Source organism: Electrophorus electricus, chromosome 6, assembly GCF_041902795.1.
Source record: "Electrophorus electricus isolate QZ-2024a chromosome 6, ASM4190279v1, whole genome shotgun sequence".
In the NCBI taxonomy this organism is placed as follows: Eukaryota; Metazoa; Chordata; class Actinopteri; order Gymnotiformes; family Gymnotidae; genus Electrophorus; species Electrophorus electricus.
This window is the reverse complement of record NC_137502.1, coordinates 1,906,589-1,931,028: the sequence shown is the minus strand read 5'-3', so window position 1 is coordinate 1,931,028 and position 24,440 is coordinate 1,906,589. Positions and strand designations below refer to the sequence as shown.

Sequence of the window (24,440 nt, the reverse complement as noted above, 5' to 3'; positions counted from 1 at the left end):
GGCTCTAAAAGTAAAGATCTCGCCACTTAGCCGGGAGCATGACTGAGAGTCAGCCAACGCTTGGAAATCTGTAGTAGACGTAGCAGATTCATCCCGAAATTCCAATTAACCAATCCTTCCAAGAAAGAAGAAGGAAATTGCGCAACATTTCTTTTTTTTTTTCTTTTTTCTTTCTTTTTTTTTTTTTTGGTTTTGTTGTTGGAAATATTCGAAGACTGCAATTTAAAAACCAGAGACTTTTGGTTTAAGGAAAAAAAAACAATTATAGGGAAAAGTAAAATGTATATTAAACTTGGTAGCTTTGATGGTGCCCAGTGCACAGAGGGGCCTCGCACAGTGAGGGTCCACATGACTGGAGAGTTAGTCTGATTCTTAACAACCCCCCACCCCTTAAAAGACCTGTGTAGTCTCATAAACTCTGGTCAACACAGCAGAATAAGTTAATTATTTACTGATGACCCAAGCGGGCGGGCGCACACGCACACACACACACACACATGCGCGCACGCGCACACACACACATGCGCGCACGCACGCACGCACACACACACACACACACACATGCTCTCACACACACACACACACACACACACGGTTGCCTATCGTGGGAGCTGCCACTGTCGGTCTGCTAGGCTGTGATGGAGGACCGGGCTCTCTCGCTGCTGTTCTGCTTTTCTCCACTAATTTCATGCCTCTTTTATCATTCACTCACACACAAAATAAACAACACCGAGGATGTCTGATGGGAGTCTGTGTCTCCCTCTGTCTGTCTCTCCATGCCTCTCTCGCTCTCTGTCTGTGTGTGTCTGTAGCGTTTTTGGTTTCCTTTTCTAACTTTAAATCTTCTTGTCCACTTGTCCAGTCTGTGGTCTTGGTACATGAAGCTGAATCTCTTCACTGTGCGTGGAATGCCAGCAAGTCCATTCTCAGCTCAGACTGACCAAAGCATTGGACTAGTTGTCATTTGCCATAAAACAACCTTGATTTCTAAGATGAGCCTTTTTAAACCCAGTTAAAACCACTAAAACCGGCATAAAATGATGAACACCGGTGTGTGTGTGTGAGAGAGAGAGAGAGAGAGAGAGATACAGTCCTCTCGTCCTGATCCTCTCTTTGTGTTGTGTGCGGGGCGAGAAGTTACACCAATTTAATCCCTCTCTTCTGTCTGGATTATCACCTCTCCTCACTTCCTGCCGCTCTCCGTGTTTATGACTTGCAAACGGCACAGAGATGTGTTTGCCCTGGCCGAGGGGAGAGTGAGGTTAGCCACTGCTCCGGCGAGCTCGGTGCCTCTGCTCTGATCTCACACACGCTCGCGGGGCTGTTCATAACAAATACTTTTGTCTGTAGAGTTTGGCGTGACCCCCAGGCTTAGAGATGTTGGCTACTGAGGAACAAGGAGTATGGGGAAAAACCCTTAACATCAAAATTTACCTTTGGAAAAGCCTTTAAAACGCTTTTAAAGTTTTGCTGCTGCACAGTGACCAGTTTTGGTATTGCAACCAAAAGAAACCCCAGCTGGACCCTCCTGCCTTAACTGTGTATGCGTGTCTGTCTCCTGGCACAGGTGTGTGTGGTCTGATTGTACCCCAAGAGGACATGCCATTCTGTGACTCCGGCATCTGCCCCGACATCATCATGAACCCCCACGGTTACCCCTCCAGAATGACGGTAAGTGTGTTGAAGCTGTAGAGGTGTGTGTGCCTAGTGATGACTCGTGCTCGGTACAGGGACCAAACACGTCCAGTTTGGTCTCTCCACTTTAGCAAAATTAAAAAGTTAAAAAAGATGTCAAAAAAGGAAAATTTTAATTAACGTTTTAACACATTTTAATTCACTATGTTTGATAGTTAATATCAAAACGAATCTTGGGAGTTCTGATTGGAAAACGGATTACGGTGAAGGAGATTCAGGTGTTTTGATATGTTTCATCGTTATGTATATCAGAATAATCACATATCAGCAGATACAGTTTGACTCGTAACTGTAAGATCAGACGTTTTTCTTGGCATCTCCTGCAAAGGTATTTGAGATGAATCCTGTTTACGATCACGTGGGACTTCATGCTCTGCTAAACCGAGTTCGTAGCGCGTGTTGGAGTGTTGGGTTGGGTCGCTAGGAGAAGAGGCTTTGCCCTTTGAGCATCCTCAGGTCAGAGGTCGTCTGCTCCCGTGTGTGTGGTGCGGTGGGGTGTGACCGCACGTCTGTGATGTCACCACGGCCTGTTCCTCCATAGCGGAGGCTCTGGAGACAATGTGCCTGTGGGAGGGTGGAGTTAAGGTGTGTGTGTGTCTGTGTGTGTGTGTGTGTGTGTGTGTGTGTGAGAGGTTGGGAAGCTGATCGAGCTACTGGCCGGGAAGGCTGGCGTGCTGGATGGGCGTTTCCACTATGGCACCGCCTTTGGAGGCAGTAAAGTCAAAGACGTGTGTGAGGATCTCATCCGCTACGGCTACAACTACCAGGGCAAGGACTACGTCACCTCCGGCATCACAGGGTAAAAAAACAAACAAACAAACCTCCATCTTCCAGCTTGGCCATTCCATTACCCATAAGCCCATAAGCATTTCTGTAAAACGACAAACAATTACTTTTCTCTTGAGTTTAGAGGTAAAAGTTCAAGTTCACCCTTTTGTCATCAAACATGAAATGTGTGTTTGTCACATTCAATACTGACAGATTAACAAGTTGGTGCTACATTGCTACATTGCTTTTGTCATGAACTAAAATATTTTTTTCTGGGCCAAACAAATCTCTGTAGTGTTAAAATGCTTACAGCTCCATAGAAGTCACCATCTTCAAATAAGAAAATGCAAGATGACAATCAAAACCTCAGAATACGAGAATCCAGTGTGTGGTGGTGTTACACCCGTAATACTGAAGCCATGTTCCTCCCTTTTTCCACCTTCCTGTTTGCACTGCTGTGTGTGTGTGTGTGTGTGTGTGTGTACAGGGAACCCCTGGAGGCCTACATCTACTTTGGCCCCGTGTACTACCAGAAACTGAAACACATGGTGTTGGATAAGATGCATGCGAGGGCGCGTGGGCCGAGGGCCGTGCTCACCAGGTAGAGAAGTCTTAACATCACACGTGATAGTTGGCATGCCCTGCGTGCCAGCCCGGGTGTGCGTGAACGCTGCCGTAACAGAATTCTCGTCTCCGGGTCCACAGACAGCCTACCGAGGGGCGCTCACGTGACGGAGGCCTGCGTCTGGGCGAAATGGAGAGGGACTGTCTGATTGGCTACGGCGCCAGCATGCTCCTACTGGAACGCCTCATGATCTCCAGCGATGCCTTTGAAGTGGACGTGTGTGGACAGTGTGGCCTGCTGGGATACTCCGGATGGTCAGTCGTTGCTTTAAGACACACAAGTTCAACTCTGGACCGCAAGTCCATAATCCGGTCCTGGATTTTGTAATCACCTGTCGTTAATGTACGTTACTGAGTTTTCAAATGCGCGCTGAGATTTTGCATCCTCTCGTTGCCTGGGAGACCAGTGTGACAGAGCGGCCAATCAGTTACATTAACTGTTCAGTTATCTACCGCTGATTACAAAATACAGGACGGACATGTTTAAGGTCTGCGGCTCACTACCTCTGTCCCATCCCAGAAAGAACATTGGAGTGTGTGGAGGCTTTTCTGTATATGTGGTAGTACTGGACATCGCAGTTATTTGTGTGTGTGTGTGTGTGTGTGTGCTACAGGTGCCACTACTGTAAGTCTTCGTGCCATGTGTCATCTCTGCGTATACCCTACGCCTGTAAGCTGCTCTTCCAGGAGCTGCAGTCCATGAACATTGTGCCTCGTCTCAAACTGGCTCGTTACAACGAGTGATGGAGCAGGGCGCTCCCTGTGCTGATCCCGCGTGAAGTGGTATGGATGACTGCGCGCTGTGAACGCACCCACGACATGGAGACGCCCCTGTCCTCATCCAGCGTCCGTGGCGTGACGTTACTGTGCTCCGAGGTCGTATGTGTACAGAGAGTAATGACCTTACAAGGATCTTGCTTGTTTACATATGGAGTTAAAATAACAGGGTTGACACTTAATTCTGCCAATTAAGTTTTGTTAGTGTGTGGAAAAGGGTTGGGTTGTGTAAACCACACACGTTATTTCTTCCCCAAGTTCATGCTGGTTTGCTGTCAGAAATGTTTATTTTTATTTCTGTATGGATATGTAAAGCAATAAATGTCTCTTTCTTTAACATGATAAAACACCTGTTTTGTTTCTTGCGTTGAGTCCTGGGTCATGGTTTTATTAGGGACACGGGGTTAAAGGTCAAGGAAACACTCTCCTCACTGCCCATACAGCAGGAATGGGAGACGCTTTGTGATTAAATGTTAACGTGACAACAGTCACAGCAGAATGGAGCAACCTAATAAAGCGTCCGCCACTCAAAGCTTTGCCCTGCCTACTGCACGGCACTGGAGTGCTTTGATTGGTGGAATGCAGTAGAATGGCTGGATAGTTACCCACTGCTAAAGGCTGGAGAGTGCCATGGGTGAGGGAGGAGGACAATGTTGGATCATCCCTTTTTGATGGTTGCACCTGTCCTGGCTAATGAGAGCCTAATGAGACACGAGAGAAAAAGGATGTCTTCTGAGGAACCCCTAACCCCCCCCCCCCCCAGGGTCTTCTGCCTCATTCCACCTTTAAAACTGGACATAATGAGCTTGTCTGGAGGCCATAGTGACCGCACATCTTCCTCATTGAGCTCCTTGGAATGTTTGACGCGTTGTTAGTCGGCAAGTTCGCACGCTGAAGGTCAGGTGTTTGTTCCTCCGTGTTGGAGGCCGAGCTGCAGAAAGTGCACAAGTGCCCTCTGAGTGAGAAAGCAAATGGATGATGATGATGATGATGATGATGATGAACTCCCCTCTGGGCTGATGTTAACGCTGTCTTTTCATTTTATAACTGCGGGAGGTTTCTTAGACCTCAATTGCCTCGAAACCTGCACTCAAAAGGGCTTTCAGGGGTGAATCATCACTGACCCTAAAGTTGAGTCCAAGGCCAGACCATCTGCAGGAAACCAGGCCGTGGAAGAGAACGCCCCCTTGCCCCAGATCTGGAGGCAAAAGCCCTGTAGTTTTAAAGATGCAACAAACAGAAGTCCAGCACCTGCCCTGCATGCTCCGGAGCATTAAAGATACAACAAGCAGCCACGCAGCAAAGAGGCCATCACAGTGCTGCCACTTTTGTACAGCTAGAGCAGAGCCTCTTCCTGTGCTGCGCACCGCGCAGGGAGCACGGCAGTCATAATCCCTCTCTCTCCCTCTCTCTCTCTCGCTCTCTCCCCCATGGCTCCATTCATATTCTAATCACGGCTTTCCCCTCTGCAGTTTGCAGACACTCCATCAGAGTCCCGCTTGCCTCCGACTCTGCACTTTCACTTCCCCCCTTTTGTGGCCGACGTTCTCCTCCCAGCGCACTGAAATAAGGTTGCTTCAAGGGGAAGGAGAGCGCGAGCGAGCGAGCGAGCGGGGGAGGGGGTGTCATGCTAGTGCTGTTTGCACAAGAGCAGATTTGAACAAATTCTTCAACTTTCTCCCCTTTATTCCTGTTTTAAGATTTGTCGCTGGTCTACAAATATTTGAACACGGCAAAATAACAGCAAAGGAGACCAGAGAATGCCATACGTGTAAGACGAACACGAGTGATTAAACATTACGGTTTCAACGCTGTTTTGAGAAATTTTTTTTTTTGGCTCCCCTTTTTTTTTGAATTATGCAGAAATTAAATGTCTCAACTTTTTTTTTTTTTTTCCAGGTTCCCGGGCTTGATGAGGAAAATGCAAGACATCAAAAAAGTTTTGCACTGGGCCAAAAAGTGGCCTTAGGATGGAGAACTTTAAAACGAAGGCAGTGGAGTGTGTGTGTGTGTGTGTGTGTGTGTGTGTGGGTGGGGGTATGAAAACGTATTAAATGCTATAATGGGGGACAGGGAGGCCACAGTGGTGGGACTGCGTAGATCTAAGCCTCTTTTTTCTGGGGAGGGAGCTTTTCTTATTCAAAACAGCTCCACAAAAGACATCCAGTGAGCCTTGCCACATCCCCATCTGACTTGAGGCCATTCATCAGCCTGCCGAGCCTATCAATGACATGTACCCATCAGGGCTCCTAGAAAATCAGCCCCTTTCCCATGAAACATCAGCAAACATTTTGACGGTTCTGGCTTTTCCCCCCACTGGATTTCTGGAGTCTCCAACCCCCTCCCCACCCCTTGTGCGCTTCAACCCAAGCCCCCACCACCTCTCCAACACCACCACCAACACCATCACCCTCTCTCTCCCTCTCTCTCTCTCTCCCTCTCCCTCTCTCTCTCTCCCTCTCTCACCACAGCCAGCATTTCGTATGCATCTCCGTGGTGGGCAGCGCTCTCGGAGAGACAGTGGGAGCTGAGGAGGGGGAGTCCAACGTGAAGCCATTTTCTCGGAGGAGCCCCTGAAACGTGGATGAGAAGAGGATGCATTGTGGACTGCTGGAAGACCCTGACATGGATTCCACAGGTTGGTTTTTTGCTGCAGTGCCCGTGGTTTTGGGGACGCCTGGGAACCGGTGCTTCGGAACACAACCTGCTGGCTTTTGGGAATGCGGAACTTCACCTTAACTCAAGAAAAAAGTTCTTCTAACTGTTTAGATTTTTTTTCCTTCTTCCCCGGGGCACTCCAGTGCCCCTAACCTGCTAGGGTTAAGAGATAAACCGATGCGCTTTCACCAACTCCCTCCCCCCCGGTCTTTTTTTTCATAGCTTCAAAGGATACGGGCTTTTTTGAGTGAACACAAACTGATGTTCTGTTCTGCATCATAGCGAGCTGTTTCTCAGTGGGTGTTATTTTAATGTGGAAATAATGTGGCACTGAGGCTGCAGGTCTTGATGTCGCTCCGACTAGATTCGCACTTTTAAGTTTGTCAGGCGGCGTAGAATCATTCTGCACCGAATTCGCGTAAAAGTTGCGTAGGCCGAACGCGCGCTGGCTCGTGCTGCACCTGCTATGGGCAAAATCTTGACAGTGTTTGAAACAACCGTGCCATGAACCGAGAAATAACTGTTAAAGGTAGGCCTGATGAATAATAACCTAGTTTGGCGTACATAAACAAGTTTGTTTGTACTACGACGTTTGCGTTAAATATCTGAAACTGTCTGAAGAATTTTGAAGCTGATAACTTTTTAAACTAAACTTAAAATCGTACATTTTTACACAATTCCTAGTGATGATTTGGCCCTGCGCTGAAAAAAACAAATAATCACTTTATTCGTAATTTTAAATAAACATATCCTATTCATTGAAAACACAAAAACAGAAACAACATCAACAATAATAACAACAACGGCAACAACAAACTAATATTAGACGCTATATCCAGTTTTGTGGATTTGGTCCCTGATGAAATTCAGTGCGCCACAATAAATGATCTCTGATCCGTCTCGCCTTTAGATTGGATTTAATCCAATTATTTAGACCTACTTAAACTGTGCGCATAGCAAATGATTCAATTACATAGATCTGTAACAACTAATATACTCTGGAATATTTTTTCTACATGGACTCATGGAATTAACGAACAGTAAAATATATATATATATATATATATATATATATATATATATATATATATATATATATATATATATAATGTTAAAAGATTCCTGAAGAACAATATGATATATTCGTTCGGGTGTAATTCAGGCTGCTCTTGAAGCTGAGGCTTGTAGTCGCAGTTATGATACAACATAATTCTTTGACATTCCCTCCGGAGCGTCACTGATATCTAGATAAACACAACTTTACTGATCTCGGGGGTAAATTGAAGAATGACATTGTTGAGAGAAATGTGAGAAGATTCGCCATTGCACTCAAATTACAAAATTCCAGAATTAAATTGAACACAGGGTTGGACAGCAGCGCACAATTTCTGACCATTTCTGTTTGTTTGTTTGTTTTAAGACAGATGACAGGCTTATTACCTCACGCTTAAAATCTTCCAGCCCTTCAAACTTATGCGAAAGAGTAATTACGGTTACTGGGCTGCATCCCAAAATCGGCCAGTTTGCTTTTCTGTTTTTGTTTTTGTAATACCAAAATAATAGTTGCAGGGCAGTGATGGGCGGTAGGTCACCAGAAACTGTTTAATTATTTTGTTGGACGTAAATTGGTAGCTTCTCAATACCCTTGACCTGTTCCAGCCTACTTCTCTCCCTAAATCCGCTCAGCGATTCTGAATAGACGTTAAATAATGGTTTATCCAGTGAAAGTTCAAAGTCTTTTAGCTTCCCTCACAACTTTAACCCCTTCTAATGTATCGGAACTGGTTTCCTTGCCGACACGCATCCTTGGAAACCGCTGCTATGGTGATGGTAGTCATGGCCCGTGCAGGAAATGGGATCTGCATGAGCACGGGCTATATTGCAGCCTGCGTGCTTCTGTCCCAGTAAAGGACACTGGTTGGGAATGAGAATGGCGCACCAGTCTCGAGGAGCGCGCGCGCTCGGTTGAGGATGGGGGCGCGCTTGTAATTCGTTCCCAGAACAATGAGGGGTTCCTGCCGTCCTGGTGAACACATCTTAAGCTCCAACCGGCCCAAGGCCCGCACAGTCCACCGTCCTAAAACTGCGCCGTCGCCTCTGTGGCCGGTAACGCCGCAAGAAGCGCACCCGACGCCAACGCTCGTGTGGTGTAGCCTGCACTAATTACCAGGGCCTTTCCAAATCTACCGAATGTCTCCACACAATTCCACGAGCTGTGGAAAATATTTATTTTTTACCTTTAGCCTTCCGTTCGCAGTTTACACCTGTTGCTATGCTTAGCTATGAAAAAAGTAACCTGCATTTGAATTTTGTGCGCATTAGGGAAAAAACGCACTCGCTGGGAGCACAGTAAAAGAAAATTGCCAAATTTGCCTTTTTTTTAGAGAGCTGGATCGAAAGATGTCTCAACGAAAGCGAGAACAAGCGCTTTTCCAGCCAAACCACCCTAGGGAACATGTCCAACGACGAAAGTAAGCGATGTTTCAAAATACTTCATGTGCAGTAAACCGAGTGCTAGACGCTACCTGTACGCACAATATTCAGTTTACACGAAAGTTTTAGTCTTCGATGTGCGATATATATTTTTCTCACAAACTTTTTGCTGATCACAATTTTATGTAAATTGAACAAGAGGGAAAACTTGTATCATTGTTTAATTTTCTATCGCAATTTAATCCACGAATTGCTTTGTTTTCGTAATATTTCAAAGACGAGGAGAAGGAGAACAACCGCGCTTCGAAGCCTCATTCCACTCCGGCCACGTTGGAATGGTGAGTGTCCGAATCCTCTCCAGCTCAGAGTCCGTGCCAAGCACTTTCCTTTTCTTACATGTTTCTCATCTATAACCTCTTGTTGTTGAAATTTAGAACTTGGTTGTCGCTGTTTTATTTGGAAATACATTGTGTTTGTAGCTGGTGGACGTTTTTATATAGGAGGTTAAAAAAAAACCTGCAGAGAATTCGTGTAATTTTGGTCCGGACTTAGGTAGCGATACCTGGGCATTATCCATTAAAAAATATAAAATCTTTACAACTCTAATAATTACTATCAATCATGTGAGTAACTGTTCTAGCATGACTGCAAATTTGGCACTTTTTAGTGTGTTATTACAGAACCTGCTCCGTAGGTCTCACACAACAACCATGAAGATCTATTGCATAATTTATTATAAAGCCAAAGGGAAGAGTTGCACACATCCACTACCCAAATGCTCTGTTTATTATTTGTAAACAACAGCGGAACATGGTGATTATTCAAAAAGACATTCTCACAACATAAGTGACTGCACGAGGTAGAATGAGAAGGCAGCTGCACAAGGCAAGGTGTTAGCGTAACTGTAACAAAGCTCTTGTTACAGTTGACATGTTACAGGGAGATGTAATTTCACCCTGGTGACAAGTGATGAAATGACATGGGATCTGAGTCAGATCGAGATTTCTTTAAATGTGATTTTTTTATGTTATTTTTTTTTGCTTTTTAGACTTGAAAGAAATGATGAGATCCATGTCAGATGTGTGGCAGAGAGAGCTTCCGATCTATCACTTGTGCTTTTAGGAGTCCCTGTTTTCTGTTATCATTTAGAACATCTGGGGTTTGATTTTCTTCCATGACTTGAGCATATTTAATTTAAAAGCAAACTCGTACATAGCTAAATTCTACATACACACATACAGTTCCAGTTTTTAATTTACACCCACACCTATGGCCTTCTAAACACAGCCGGACACTCCTATGTTCATTTAGTGCTGGAAATTCCCCAGTAATGTCTCATTAGATTTGCTATTTTGTTTTATTTTTGTCTTCATCAATGTGATCATGATATTTAACCGCAAATGTTTGCAAAACATGTTTGTTTTTCTAGAGAAACAAGTAAACGCGCACACAGCAACCACGTTTAACATGTAGCCAGTCTTTTCAATAACCTTCAAATGCACAGAGGAAACACACAACAAATTAATATTTTTGCTAAATATGAGGAAACACAAAACAGTAGTTTGTGTGCACGAACCTCAGCTTATATAGATTCTGTACCTTGTACTGCTTTGAAAACCTGCTCGGACATGCAACGCATGGGACGTCTGGTAGCTCAGTGTTGACAAGGTGTGTGTGTGTGTGTGTGTGTGTGTGTGTGTGTGTGTGTGTGTGTGTGTATGGGCAGGCTGGAGGATAACTACGAGATCGCTGAAGGGGTGTGTATCCCACGCAATGCCCTATACATGCACTACCTGGACTTCTGTGAGAAGCACGACACCCAGCCTGTTAATGCTGCCAGCTTCGGAAAGGTAGGTGCTCATCTTCTCTCTGAACAGCATACCTGACTTGTGCCACAGAATCATTTTGCACACAAACGGATCACAGTCGCATGCATTCCAGACACTCAGGGAATGTTCTTAGTAGGATTTAATAGTGGAATATCAGAAAAAGAGTATTCCCAGTATAAATCCAGAGTATACATGTGCAAATGTGATTAGTGACAATTAATGAAACCAGTGGTCATGAGTTTGACTTCGTTGACACCCGTCACTAGTGGGTTTGTTTTGTGTATTTGTTTTGCAAACTCATGGACAGTCTAGACCCACAGATATGCTTTCTCTTGTTCCCACACACCCCTTCAACTATCTCTCTCTCTCTCTCTCTCCCCAACACCACCTGATATCCCAGCCCCCCATACCCGACTCCTGTGCGAGGATATTGAAAAAGAGCGGGGGCCTGGATTAATGTGTAATTAAAGGAAATTTGGAAGGGTGAGATGTTGTGGAATGTTGGATCGGTGGCTACAGCAGCGTGGGGTGTCCTTTAGGGAGGCTTCATTGATTCAGGACAAAAAGAAAGAGTGAGCTGAGACTGCCTCCCTGTCTACTCATTTATCAGGCCGAGTCTGACAGGAACTTCACAGCTTGGCCTCTTTTTTCATCACACACAATGGAGAGCTCCACTGTTTGCTAAAGTCTCTGCTCCGGGAGCTGGACCAAGGAGCCAATCTCATGGACAAAAACAGAGCAGAGAGACACAGACGCTCAGAGAGAGAGGGGGGGGAGAGACACAGAGAGACGTAGAAAAATACACAACAACAAAAAAATAAAGATGGAAAGATGAGCTGTTGGATATGAATTTTTTTCAGTGGCGTTACTGGCAAACACTGGAGTGGTCAAACCGAGGGCCGTGGACTTTCGGATGAATACATATCCTCCTAGCGTTCTTCTTTATGTCCTGGTGGCAGCCAGCAGATTCAAACAACCCATTGAACTTGTTCTCCTTGACAGTCACGATTTTAGCAGTTTTCAGATGTGAAGGCAGAAGAATACGTGATGGACAGTAAATATTTTCATGTCTTCTGCCCTGAACAGATAATAAGGCAGCAGTTCCCCCAGTTAACCACACGAAGGCTGGGAACCAGAGGCCAGTCGAAGTAAACACAAACACTGCACTGATATACCCAACACAACGTGATGCCTTTGCATGCTTTTCTTCAATGTTCTGTGATGATGTTTCAATACATTTTAGTAGTGAGAGATTGACGTTTGATTAATTCATCTATACTGTCTGTGCTGGTTACCTTGGATTTTGTATTGCGATGCAGTTCTTCTGTCTCTGTCTCTGTCTCAGGTACCACTACTACGGCATTGCCGTGAAGGAGACGTCTCAGTACTACGACGTGATGTATTCCAAGAAGGGTGCGGCCTGGGTGAATGAGACGGGCAAGAAAGAGGTCACCAAACAGACAGTGGCGTATTCACCGCGCTCCAAACTGGGTACTCTGCTGCCAGCCTTTCCAAATGTCAAAGACCTAAATCTACCCGCCAGCCTGCCAGAAGAGAAGGTAAACAGAGCCCTAAAACTTCCCGGGACTGTCGTCTCCACCTCCTCCTCCACCGTGCCCACCCCTCCGGTCCTCCTCTCGGCTGCCCCTTGTACCTTCCCTGGCCCGGATTTAAACAAGAGCCCCGAGGATTTATACGTGGGGTCCTCACAAACCCTTAATCTTTCGAGTAGATAATAAGATCTCACACCACACAAAGTGCAGGCCATCGCTGTCCCGCATCCAAAAGGCAGCTGGACTTTTAAATGGTTTGTGAGCTGATCTCCCAAAGCTTTGTGTTATATATCGCATTTGGCCAAAACCTGGAACCAGCATTACTGATGGACATATTTTACCTGCTATTTAGATTGTGTTAAATTTATGATGTCATAACTTTGGGAACTTTTGTATCAAGTCTGAAAGAGAGACGATGCCATGGTGACGTGTGTGCATTCGTAAACTCTGGATGAAAACGTTGTAAATGTAGTACACAGAATGCACTTTCTTTTCCAGGTTGCAACGTTTATCATGATGTATAGAACTCACTGCCAGAGGATATTAGACACTGTCATACGTGCCAACTTCGATGAGGTTGGTGTCTTCCATTCTTTGCTGTAGTTTTGTTGGATTTTCATGTTTTGCTCTGGAACATCTGAAGTGACTTCAAACGCTTTAAAACAAACATATTCACTCAAAAAGATGTTAGAGGTTTTTCCTTCTTTTTGTGCTTGGGATACGTGAACAGAACCAAAAGCATAAATGTTCCTTACATGGTCTTTCATCTTTCCCTCTCTCCCACACACACACACACACACACACACACACACCATCTTTAATTGTTTAAGATGTGTTCCTACTGTGTGGATTATGTACTAATAATCTCCCCTACTGTGTATGTACATGCATGTAATTTTCTGTACATACATGTGTATTTGTGTACGTCTGTGTGTGTCTGTGTGCGTGTGTGTATGTCTATGTGCATGTCCATGTGTGTGTGCGTGTGTACGCGCATGTGTGTCCGTATGTGCGTGTACGTGTGTGTGTGTGTGTGTGTGTGTGTGTGTGTGTGTGTGTGTTCGCACGCAGGTCCAGAGTTTCCTGTTGCACTTTTGGCAAGGCATGCCTCCACACATGTTGCCTGTCTTGGGTTCATCCACTGTAGTGAACATCGTAGGGGTGTGTGACTCCATCCTCTACAAAGCCATCTCTGGGGTCCTAATGCCCACTGTGTTGCAGGCCCTGCCTGACAGGTGAGCATTTCCACACTGGAAATGCTGGTTTCTTCTACTGTGCCTTTTTTCGGTGGGAGGGTTTTGCTTTCTCACCACCTTGACTGGTAAATTTTACATACGAAGACCTGTCTTGCATTAAAACAACAATCTTAGCCATGAAGCTTTTGCCAAGGCGTTGAGGTTTGTCTGTATTACTACTACTGAACCACAGCAAGACAAACATCACATGGACTCTTCATCATCACGTCACTATACAGTTCATTTTCCACCACAAATTTACATTTACGGCATTTATCTGATGCTTTTATGCAAAGCGACTTACATTTATGACTGAGTCCAACTTGAGTAATTGAGGGTTAGGGGTCTTGCTCAGGGACCCGACAGTGACATCTTGGCAGTGGTGGGACTTCAACCTTCTGATTACTAGTCCAGTACCTTCACTACTGAGGCACCGCTGCCCAATTACAAATTAAATTTCCTTTCTGATGTCTTTAAAGAAAAATCATATTCACTAATATTGTTTGTTTGTTTGTTTGGCTGTGCAGCCTGACTCAGGTCATCAGGAAATTCGCCAAGCAGCTGGACGAGTGGCTGAAGGTAGCCTTGCACGACCTCCCCGAGAACCTGCGCAGCATCAAGTTCGAGTGTGAGTCCAGTAGCTCCGCGTTCCTGCTGGGCTCGGACCCTCGGGGGCTCTCGCGTCTGTGTCAGTCTAACATTTGGCTTTTTTATCCTCTCAGTGTCAAGAAGGTTTTCCCAGATACTCAAGCGGCAAACATCATTAAATCATCTCTGTCAGGTGAGACAGTGCCTCTTCGCCTTCAACTATCACACGCACATTTGCATAATATTTCCCACCCATAGTGTGTTTGTCAGAGCATGCTCAGTGTGCTGTGTCCCCTCCCTGCGTCTCTGTTCATGCAGGCGTCACGGACGGTGATCCACAGTGCGGACATTACCTTCCAGATGCTGGAGGACTGGAGGAACGTGGACCTGAACAGCATCACCAAGCAGACGCTTTACACCATGGAAGACTCCCGGGAGGAGCAGAGACGCCTCATCATCCAGTGTGAGTGAACGCCAGCCCCTCAGGGTCCGGTAAGGGCCCGCCAGCCCCTCAGGGTCCAGGGTTTTCTCATTTTCAATGATCATGTCGTGCTCCTGATGCTTAGTTTAAAAAGCACATATGAAAATCCATTTACATTTTCAGCATCTGCTCAGTGCTTTTATGCTCAGTAGGCAGCAGGTGCACAACCTAAGCACTGAACCCCCAACCGTAGTAGGGTTAGTTCCTGAGCACTGAACCCCCAACTGTGGTGCGATTAGTCCCTGAGCACTGAACCCCCAACCGTGGTGCGGTTAGTCCCTGAGCACTGAACCCCCAACCGTAGTAGGGTTAGTTCCTGAGCACTGAACCCCCAACTGTGGTGTGGTTAGTCCCTGAGCACTGAACCCGCAACTGTGGTGTGGTTAGTCCCTTGCTTTACCTGCACTGATTGTGATTCAGACTTTGCTCCTGATGCTTACTGTTTAAAACAATCCAAGTGATTAGTGGATGAACCAACCTTTGCAAAATTCCTGGATCCTGAAATAAATTTAATTAAATAGGCACATAAATATAAATATATCTGAATAATGTGAGTAAGGCAGTATTATGCCATGGAAGCAAATGTAGGCATGGATGTTTGAGGCCAGTCAGATTGTCAGTCAGTAGTTCGTCCTTGGTGCTGAGTCATTCCCACGGTTATAAGAGCCAGGCCTTAATTATAGGCACTGAGAGGTTAACTAAGGTCACTCTCACACTTCGACACCAAGGGGAACATTTCAAACTCATTTGAGGCAACCGCTGAAATGACTGATAAGGTCAAAGTTCACAGATTGGTTCTTTTCTTTGCATCAGCCGTTTTGGGTTTCTCTCACTTGTCTTGCACTACTCCTTGTGTTCACTTTTTGTTTATTAATTCTGAACTGAAATGAGTTGAGTTATTAGTATGATTTAAATAAAAATATTTCTCATTCAGTTTAATTCCAAATTCCAATTTGGTTCCAAAACCAGTTTTGGAGGAATTGGAATGTTGAAGTGAAATAACAATAATTCAGATCTCTGTTAAGTAACTCTACATATATAAACTGCACTTCTGTTTGTTTCTTCGTTGTTGTTGTTGTTTTATTTGATTGATCTGCATTCGAGTTACTGTTTTTCGCAATATAGTTAAGGATTAGATTTAGGATCATCTGAGCCAAATATGAAGCCTTTTTTGGTTCACGAACAGTTAGAACCAACACAGCAAATCCCAGCTGTAATTAGACATGTGACTGGGAAAACAGCACGCAGATCATGTATTTTTGCTATTCTCATTAATTCTCTCTCTCTCTCTCTCTCTCTCTCTCTCTCTCTCTCTCCCATTGTGCCATTCTTGGTTCAGTGTACCAGGAGTTTGATCGACTGCTAGAAGAGCAGTCCCCCATTGAAGCCTATGTAGAGTGGCTGGACTCCATGGTGGACAGATGTGTTGTAAGGGTCAGTTTGTTTTTGTTTTTTTACCCCAAAGACAATACATTTATCTGTAAAACGATTATATTGTAGTTCACACACTGTGACCGATGACAGTGAGGGAAACAGAGCTGTAGTGAGAACAGAACTGTGGGAATGGACCTTTGCTTCCCAGAATTCTCAGAACTCTACCGTTAATCTGACCATCCCGGTGCTCTCCTTGGGACCGGACCGCCGTAGAAATGCCAAACGTCATTATGATGTGTTTATTCTGGGCCATTCGTGATGTGAATTCCCCAACTTAATGATGTCTTCATGGCCTCTGCCAGCCATTATACTGCAGATATGGGCTTGTAAAAAATTTGGTTGCCTTGGCAACGTTCACTGCCCAGACAATTGTTCAATGGGAGGGCGTGTCCCCAGGGGCAAATCAAATAGTTGACTTGTTGACATGTTTTTCGTTCTTGGGGGGTTCTGCCTCAGTGTGGACCCAGAGGTTAAGGCCCCTATAACACCCCCCACCCCCCGAGTCTTTTATCATGGTAATGCTTCCTCTAGGTGGCGGGGAAGAGACCCGAGTCCCTGAGGAAGGTCGCTCAGCAGTTCCTGCTCATGTGGTCATGTTTTGGGACCAGGGTGATCCGGGACATGACACTGCACAGTGCACCCAGCTTTGGTGAGTCCGCCGGGGCTGCCATGTTTCCGTAATGACCATCCAGTCAGGAAATGATCCATCCCCAAGCAACAAATATGATGAAACCCAGGATTATCTCTGTGGCAGTGTTTGACGGAGGATGTGAGGGGCAGGGAGGTGGGCAGCGTGAAAAGATTTCCTTGGATGTTGTCCACTTCCAGGATCAGGTTCCTAGGATCAGGTGTGTCCTGATGGATTACTGCTCTTGGTAAACCAGAGTGATGCCATGCACAAGTGCATACAACATATATAGATAGCACAACTCAGATCAATGAAAATGACAAAATAATTCCAAATATGTCAGGTGGTTTTAAAGTGTAGCTTTCCCTTAGGCCCCTATTGATCCGAAGTCTATTCCACGGCCTTTCCTACAAAGAAACGTCTCCCAATCCGCATTACAGAGCTGAATTTACCACCAAGATGGCTGCCTGGCTAACTCTTGGCTAACTCGTTGTCTGAAAGAGAGGCCATAAAGAGGCAGCCCCCCCCAGCTGTGTCTGTGAATATCAAAGACACAGCTGGTTGCAGTGTTTTGATAATGCAGCTCTCTGTACAAAAACAGCTAATTAACAAAGGCTACCCAAACCCCCCACCTCCCGCCAAGGATTTCCTCCTGATTCCCATTTTATGAGTGGACACCATTGCAGCCGAGGGACTGAATAGCCATGTGTTTATAATACACAGAGCAGCTGAAGTTACTTCTGCAGCGTAAGGACTGTGTGTGTCAGGCTCTTTGCACAGGAGTAGGAGCCTAGATGTCATATTAGCACCACCATCTCTACATCTTATTTCTAATCTGGTAAAAAATGTATTGATTAGAATATTGATTTGAATTGATTAGTAGTTTAATTTGATAGTGGTTTGGTTAAGACTCGTCAGCTTTAATGGCATATAGTTTTATACGAGAGGGCATGAGACTTTAAGACCACAAGCCGTTGGAAGCCAGTACCCCATGACAAAGGGAACGTATTCCCTGCGCCGTGTGTGCAGGATCGTTCCACCTGATCCACCTCATGTTTGACGACTACGTGCTGTACCTGCTGGAGTCGCTTCACTGTCAGGAGAGAGCCAATGAGCTGATGAGGTCCATGAAGGGGGAGGGCACCACAGGTGAGCCAATGTTCATGAGATACCGGTCACGGTGGCTTCAGCTTCGGAAAAGAAATAAAAAAGCAAATAAGGCCATAAAGAGTGAAATAAGTTTGCTAAAATTGATATTACAAAAAACTGATATTAAATATGAATTGATATTACTTCCGCCACATTTTGCCATCAAAATTTAGGCTTAGTTCTATTTTTTGAAGTTTATAGTTAAGCAAACCATGTTGAGTACTCAGATAAAACGTTACACTCGCCAAAGGAATGTGGACACCTGACCATCACAGTTGGCTTGTTGGATGTCCGATTTCCAAACTATGGAATCCATTTGGATTTGCCCAGTCACTGCAGCCATAAGAGCCTCCACTGTTCTGGGAAAACTTTCCACAAGATGTTTGGAGTGTGTGTGTTGGACATTTTTCCCCATTCAGTCAAAGGAGCATTTGTGAGGTCAGGCGCTTATTTTGGACCAGAAGGTCTGGCCTGTGGTCCTGAGTAGTGTAACAGACAAGCGTTCACCTAATCAGGAGATTGATCCCTGATGATGTCACAGCCATCTGTGGCCAGGAGCCTGAAAGAGTGAACCAACTGTGCTCTCAAGGAGGGAGGGATGGCATGATCACTCTCCCCTGTCAATCACACTGACACTGGCCAATCACAGGCCTCTGTGACCTCATGCATCACCTGATGTTGCATGAGCCAGAAGCTTGACGAGAGGTGCTGATTGGCTGCATGAGACAGCCCTTGACCTCTCTGGTCGGCAGCTGTCATGACACTGGGGAGAATTACCTGGGGTGGGAATATCTAAATTGAGGAGAAAAACTGTGTATATATAAGGATCTAAAACGTTTTTGCATGCAGCATTAACATTACTGTTGGCGTAATGTGCGATTTTGATATGCTATGCACGGTTTGAGCAGGGCACAAATATCACGAATTTACTTATAGCGAATGTGGCATCCTGTGATGGTCACCGACGTCTTCAGTGCGACACGTTCTGCTTCTAGTGATGGTCGATGGAGATTGCAAGGCCCTGCTCTTGATTGTATCCGCCCGTTACCACTGGGCGTGGCTGAAAGACCTGAACTGGTCATTGGTAGAGGTGACCACATACATCTGGCTATACAGTGTGTATTGTCGTGCCTCCATGCAGTAGAAGGCTGTGAGGACATCGTGCCCATGGAGAGTGTCCCTACACCCATGTCTCCTGTGCTGTACTCTCCTGCCAAGTCTGTGCCCTCGGTAGACGTGCTGGCGGTGGCCTCTCCGGCTTCAGCCCAGACCACTGAATATACGGGGGTATCTGCTACCTCAGGTAAGCTTGGACAATCCACATCTCAGTGAGGAAATGTAATTACCAGGACAAGAGTCCACTTCAGTCACTGACCACTTTACGAGGTGTATTTATGTCTGCACAGGCGTTGTATGAGACTACAGCTGCAGACACTTTGACGTCTGTTGGCATGGAAGTGACCTGGTTGTGGGTGTTGACCTGGGACAAGTTCATGAGACAGATAGCTGGAGTTTTTATGCATCTGTGTCCCTGCTGGGTTGAGAATACCTTACTGTCCAAAAATAAACAGAAAATGGCAGTCCTGTGACTAGAAACTAAAACCTAAATTATGGACTAGATGATGGCTAATTGTACAAAGCAATACTCTAACTGTTAACATGCAGGCACTTTTTAATGAAATGGCTAGGGGGTGTATTTAGAGGAGGCTAATATGATGCCTAGAGTAAACGTGTGTGTTTGTGTATGTGTGTGTGTGTTGTGTCAGGAGCTGTTCAGTCATATACTTGGTCCCTCACATACACACTGACCACGTCAGGTGGAAGCCCACCTGAGGGCGGAGCCCAGCTGCCTTGCATGCGTAGTGGTGCCTCTGTGAGCCCTGCCTCGTCCAGCCACAGGCTGCCTGTCTACCCCTACAGAGACGAGCACAGGTGAGTCTAGCCCCACAGAGACACACAGGTGAGTCTAGCCCCTCAGAGACGAGCACAGGTGAGTCTAGCCCCACAGAGACGAGCACAGGTGAGTCTAGCCCCACAGAGACGAGCACAGGTGAGTCTAGCCCCACAGAGACACACAGGTGAGTCTAGCCCCACAGAGACGAGCACAGGTGAGTCTAGCCCCACAGAGACGAGCACAGGTGAGTCTAGCCCCACAGAGACGAGCACAGGTGAGTCTAGCCCCACAGAGGGTGGCAGAAGCAGTCATTGCTATTAACTCATGTTAACAGATGTCTCTCCTGTATGGAATGGCATTCAGAAGTGTTTTTGGGAAACCCATCCTTATGGAAGTACAAGTGATGAATACACAGAATATACGTGCCGTTGGTTTGATTTGGTTTTTGTGCAAGATAATGTCATTTCCCATTGTTCCTCTGTTCTCATCTGAGCCGACTCTTCTCCTCAGCTACAACGGCAGCTACAACTACGGCAGCTACACGAACCAGCACCACCACGCCATCCAGAGCCAGTACCCAGCTCTGGCCCACGACCCAGCCATCCCCAGTCCTCTTCATTACTCTTCCTACCACCGCTCCTCTGCACAGGTCAGCCATTTGACTGGGTTCCCAAATATGCATCTCCATGGAAACGTGGCGGCTTCCAAGGCTTCTTAACAGATGTAACGGTTGTTTACACACCTCCATTGAAATGGAAGCGTATTTCTCTCCAGTCCCTTTAATAGTACTTCAGACAGCCTGTAACTCAGACGGGAATGCTAATATGAATATGAATGGTGAATGACACGCGGCGGTCATTAGCATGTGAAATGTTGAACTCTGTGCAATGCAGAGAGATGCGGGGTGGGTGGGTGGGTGGGGTGGGGGTGTTGTTGGCCCCTGCTAGCACTGCCAGCACGGGAGTCTGAGGCTCCCGGTCACTCTCACTTGTGCTACATTACTGCACATGTTGTCTTCCCAGGAGTATTTATGGAGGAAAAAAAAACAATGGGAAGGTTAATGGAACTACTGATGACTGTCTACCATGTTTAATTAGATCATCTGCATGTGAGAGGCACCGATCGTAGCATGACGCTTTGCGTCACTATGGTGAGAGGGTACATAGCAACAAAGCAGATGAGGGGTGACTAGTGCTGAATATATTGCAGTCCGAGGAAGGTGTTGAGGTCCTTTTTCGCGGAGAGCCGTCTGGCCTCTGGTCAGCTGGGTGTGGATAGAGGAGCAGAAAGGTTGGCCTTTGGCCTGATCCCGTAGAACTGACCCCTCCTTCCGCCCCTCTGCCCGCTCAGAGATGGCTCCAGTCACGGCAGCAAGCAGCCGGGAAGCCCGGGCGGAGAGTGTGTTTATTAAAATATTGTTATTCAATGGTCTCTTTTCTCCATCCGAACCAGAGGTCACAGAGTGGGGCGTCTTGCTTTCTGACCTTCGCTGCCTCTTCTTTCCGTGCTCCGGTCCTTCATAATGGTACAGACTGTGAACAGCTGCTATTTAGAGGGGAGAGTTCGGTTTTTACTTCCACTTGTCTTGCTAGGTTTAAAACGGGCACAAAGTCGGGGCTTTGTCCGAGAGGGCCACGCCAAAGGAAGTGGCTGAGATCACACAGATGGAGCACTATGCTGGTTTCCTCTTTCAGAACAGAAAGCGTTTTTAATAGCCACATATGTTTAATGTTGACATGTTCAACTTTTGTTTATGGTCAGTTCAGCTGCCCAAGATAGATATGAGACAAATAATCAGACCAACAATGCTAAATATTCAGACAAACTTTTATTTTGAAATATATGAAATCATGTAGCTCATATTTCTTTAATCTCTGATGTTATATTTCACAAACGTGATTTACTGATTAACATAATTGAATACATTTTTATTGTCCGAATTGTCCAGATTAAATGTTATTTTATCTGTCTGATACCTTTATTTTTGTAAGCAACGTTTTTGTGCTCTTGTGTCGTGAGCACACATCCTGTCTGAGGTTTTCCTTTCATTCTGCAGTACCCCCTCAGCAGTCCAATGCCACGCATGGAGCCGTGTCTGATGGGTGGAGCTTCTCGCCTACACCCGACCCCGGTGACCCCCCGCTGGCCGGACGTTCCCCCGGCCAACGGCTGCTACACCAGCACCCCCACACACCCGTCGCGCTACGCTGCCACAGGAGACATGTACTCTCCCCTGGCCCCACGCAGGAACTCTGATTACGAGCATGCGCAACACTTCCCTGGCTTTGCCTACATTAACGGAGAAGCAACCACTGGCTGGGCAAAGTAGCTGACCAGGGGATGGCATGAGAAGATCTGTGTGCACGAAGGACCTCCAGCAAGGCCAGGGAGCACCCGGCGTACACTCCCCCCCAGCAGATGCAAGGTCTGGTCTGGGGTGGACTGAGAGTGGGTTTCAGAAGGCATGTGTCTGTCTGTGTGTGTGTGTGTGTTTGTGTGTGTGTCTGTGTGTGTGTGTGTCGGACTGGATGGAGGGTTTCTACCACAAGAGCTACCAAACTCTTGTTCTCAAGGCAGAGCCATTATGAGATGGTGGGAGTGCGATCGTAACCGAGTGGGAACTTTCACTCCGTGGACAGGTCTCACTCTATCTCCTCCGAGGACTCTCTGGCTTAGTTTCAGTCTGAAAGTGCGTGACCTGCATGTCTTTGCTTGCGCTGGGCTTGCTGCTTCATGTCAGAGAGACCCAGTAACGACGTTACACGTCTCTCTTTCTTGCTAGGTTCTTGTGTTCACTGCTCTTCTGGCACACAAAGACCCAAATGCTTGACTGTAAAACACGCAGGATAAACGGACCTGCCCTTGGCCTGTTGCCAGGACACGGATGTCAGAAGGAGGGAGTGCATGACTGAGTTAAATTATCTCCCTTTGCCAGGTCACCGTGAATGCAGGCAGATGCGAGACAGAGGTCTGACAGCGTGGAGCAGATTCTCCGAGTGCACCGAGAGCTGTGCGTCAGCAGAACTGCTGGGTCCTTCATTATTAGGCTCTGTCGCTGTAATCGTGGGAGATCTTAACACTAAACAGTTTTCCATATCTTTGTAACATGGTGTCCCTTTGTTTTGTTTTATATATGTTTGTACTATACATTTTTTTATGATTAGAGAGAAAGACAAAGGATTGGTTTCCCAGCCATGGGTTTATCCCAGTCTCGGTCTAAACTGCAGTGCCAATAGTGAATCACCATTGGAAATCCTTTTTAGTCCAAGTTTAGGTTTAACCTGGGTCTGGGAAAACAACCCAAAGGGATAACTTAGGTTTGTGTGTTTTAAAATGCACTCGAAGGTAAAGTGGACCTATTACCCTATGGGTAGGAAAAAAGGAAAATATCAGAAGTAACATTTATCTTTAGCCACTTTCTCTTGTAAATAAAAGCACTCAATAACTTCTGTGGTGACAGTTGTTACTGTGTAAATGATATATTTGGAATTATTTGTTACCACATAAAGAATTTTTAAAACCCAGTATCACATCTGATTATTTTACCCATCTAAACAATCACCCATATTGTTTCATTTCTTTAAATTGTGATTTAAATGGTTTTTAGGATCAGATTTGCTACATTTCAGTGTTAATAATAACAACTTCAGTGCCAACTAATAACCTTTCTTCAGTTACCTCCAAAAGTTGGTAGAAAAAGTGACAGACTTGAGTACACCCTTTCCTGGATTCTACCACATACTTTTCATGGTATGTCATTTTGCAGAGCCGTGGCTGCTACTTCTGAATCCTCTGAACAGCCCCCCCCTCCACTGACAGAAATGAGCTTAAGCAAAGAACAAAAAGGGTCACACTGGAGAGAACTCTGCGGTCTTCTATGGCCGTACCACCTGCTGACGAGCGGTTAATGCATCTCCTGTAACCTTTGACCTTTGATTCCTTCATGCTTTCAGAGTAATCTCTTCTGTAGCAAAGTTTAATATTTGCTTCTGAGGAGAACTTGAATCGAAGGAAGATCTGTACAGGAACCCACTGGATCACCCAGCTGTAGCTGTATCACAGATTAATAATGGGCCCATATCCCATAGTACATGAAAAGTGAGCACCATACCATAATTTGAGTTATTTACAGCTGCTAGTGGAGGTAAATTTAAAAATTCAATGAAATAGAAAATTAAACTAAAACTATACGGTTCCAACATTTCATGGTTTTTAAATGGTTTTAAAAGCCACCTGTTAACATATGTTAGATTCTGACTATGTTAATATGCTTCTAATTGCCAGAGTATTGCAGATACTGTTGCTCATATATAACTACATCACTGCATTACTCAAATGATTAGACAAACTTAATATTTATTTGTGATGATTTGTACATGCAAATCAAAGATGTCTAGATTTGGTATAAAGCACATGGGCCAGAGTCACTTTGCAGGCTGTGATGCTCAGGTGTAGACAGGTGAGACAGTTCTGCATAGGAATGTGTGTTCAACTCTGTGTAAGAGTGTGTGTGTGTGTGTGTGTGTGTGTGTGTTAGCTCTGTGTAGGAGTGTGTGTTTTCAGCTGTGAGCAGGAGTGTGTGTTCAGTTCTGTGTAGGAGTGTGTGTGTGTTCAGCTCTGCATAGGAGAGTGTGTATTCAGTCACATGTCACACTTCTTCACACAAATAATATGCTTGTATGAACAATTTTTAG

General features: G+C 45.6%; 2 protein-coding genes across 8 annotated transcripts in view; both read left to right on the top strand.

Moving 5' to 3' along the window:
* The window catches only part of polr3b (polymerase (RNA) III (DNA directed) polypeptide B), a 37,312-nt gene extending 33,111 nt beyond the window's left edge, over positions 1-4,201 (top strand). For 2 of the 3 annotated variants that reach the window (XM_027029861.3, XM_081715877.1), the window contains 5 exons: positions 1,568-1,671; positions 2,328-2,494; positions 2,951-3,064; positions 3,169-3,342; positions 3,702-4,201. In XM_027029861.3, the coding sequence (XP_026885662.1) occupies positions 1,568-1,671; positions 2,328-2,494; positions 2,951-3,064; positions 3,169-3,342; positions 3,702-3,831 (689 nt within the window). In that variant the 3' untranslated portion in view covers positions 3,832-4,201. Of the gene's footprint in view, positions 1-1,567; positions 1,672-2,023; positions 2,152-2,327; positions 2,495-2,950; positions 3,065-3,168; positions 3,343-3,701 lie in introns of those variants that run through there. The other variant, XM_081715878.1, reaches the window with a different exon arrangement.
* A 2,110-nt stretch (positions 4,202-6,311) lies between these two features.
* Positions 6,312-23,270, top strand: rfx4 (regulatory factor X, 4). 5 transcript variants are annotated; one of them, XR_003412052.3, is made up of 19 exons: positions 6,313-6,502; positions 8,907-8,993; positions 9,233-9,293; positions 10,682-10,805; positions 11,871-11,932; positions 12,130-12,343; positions 12,836-12,913; positions 13,409-13,572; positions 14,100-14,200; positions 14,295-14,353; positions 14,479-14,623; positions 15,981-16,075; positions 16,607-16,724; positions 17,733-17,852; positions 18,994-19,155; positions 19,619-19,784; positions 20,257-20,395; positions 21,803-22,171; positions 22,682-23,270. XR_003412052.3 is itself a non-coding variant. In XM_027029858.3 (18 exons), the coding sequence occupies exons 1-18, from the start codon at positions 6,460-6,462 to the stop codon at positions 22,073-22,075; spliced, it is 2,160 nt and encodes a 719-aa protein (XP_026885659.1). In that variant the 5' UTR covers positions 6,312-6,459; the 3' UTR covers positions 22,076-23,270. The 5 variants fall into 5 exon arrangements, 3 of the variants coding, with proteins under 3 accessions (XP_026885659.1, XP_026885658.1, XP_026885660.1); XR_014124104.1 differs by having other exon boundaries at positions 21,803-22,208; XM_027029858.3 differs by having other exon boundaries at positions 6,312-6,502; positions 19,670-19,784; positions 21,803-23,270.
* The last annotated feature ends 1,170 nt before the right edge of the window (positions 23,271-24,440 follow it).

What these genes read in the sequence shown, in the direction of transcription:
- rfx4 (XM_027029857.3), top strand. Translation starts at nt 6,460, where the DNA reads ATGCATTGTGGACTGCTGGAAGACCCTGACATGGATTCCACAG. An exon ending in GGAACCAGAGGCCAGTCGAA is followed by an intron (nt 11,933 to 12,129) that starts GTAAACACAAAC and finishes TCTCTGTCTCAG; the next exon opens with GTACCACTACTACGGCATTG. An exon ending in TTGCAGGCCCTGCCTGACAG is followed by an intron (nt 13,573 to 14,099) that starts GTGAGCATTTCC and finishes TTGGCTGTGCAG; the next exon opens with CCTGACTCAGGTCATCAGGA.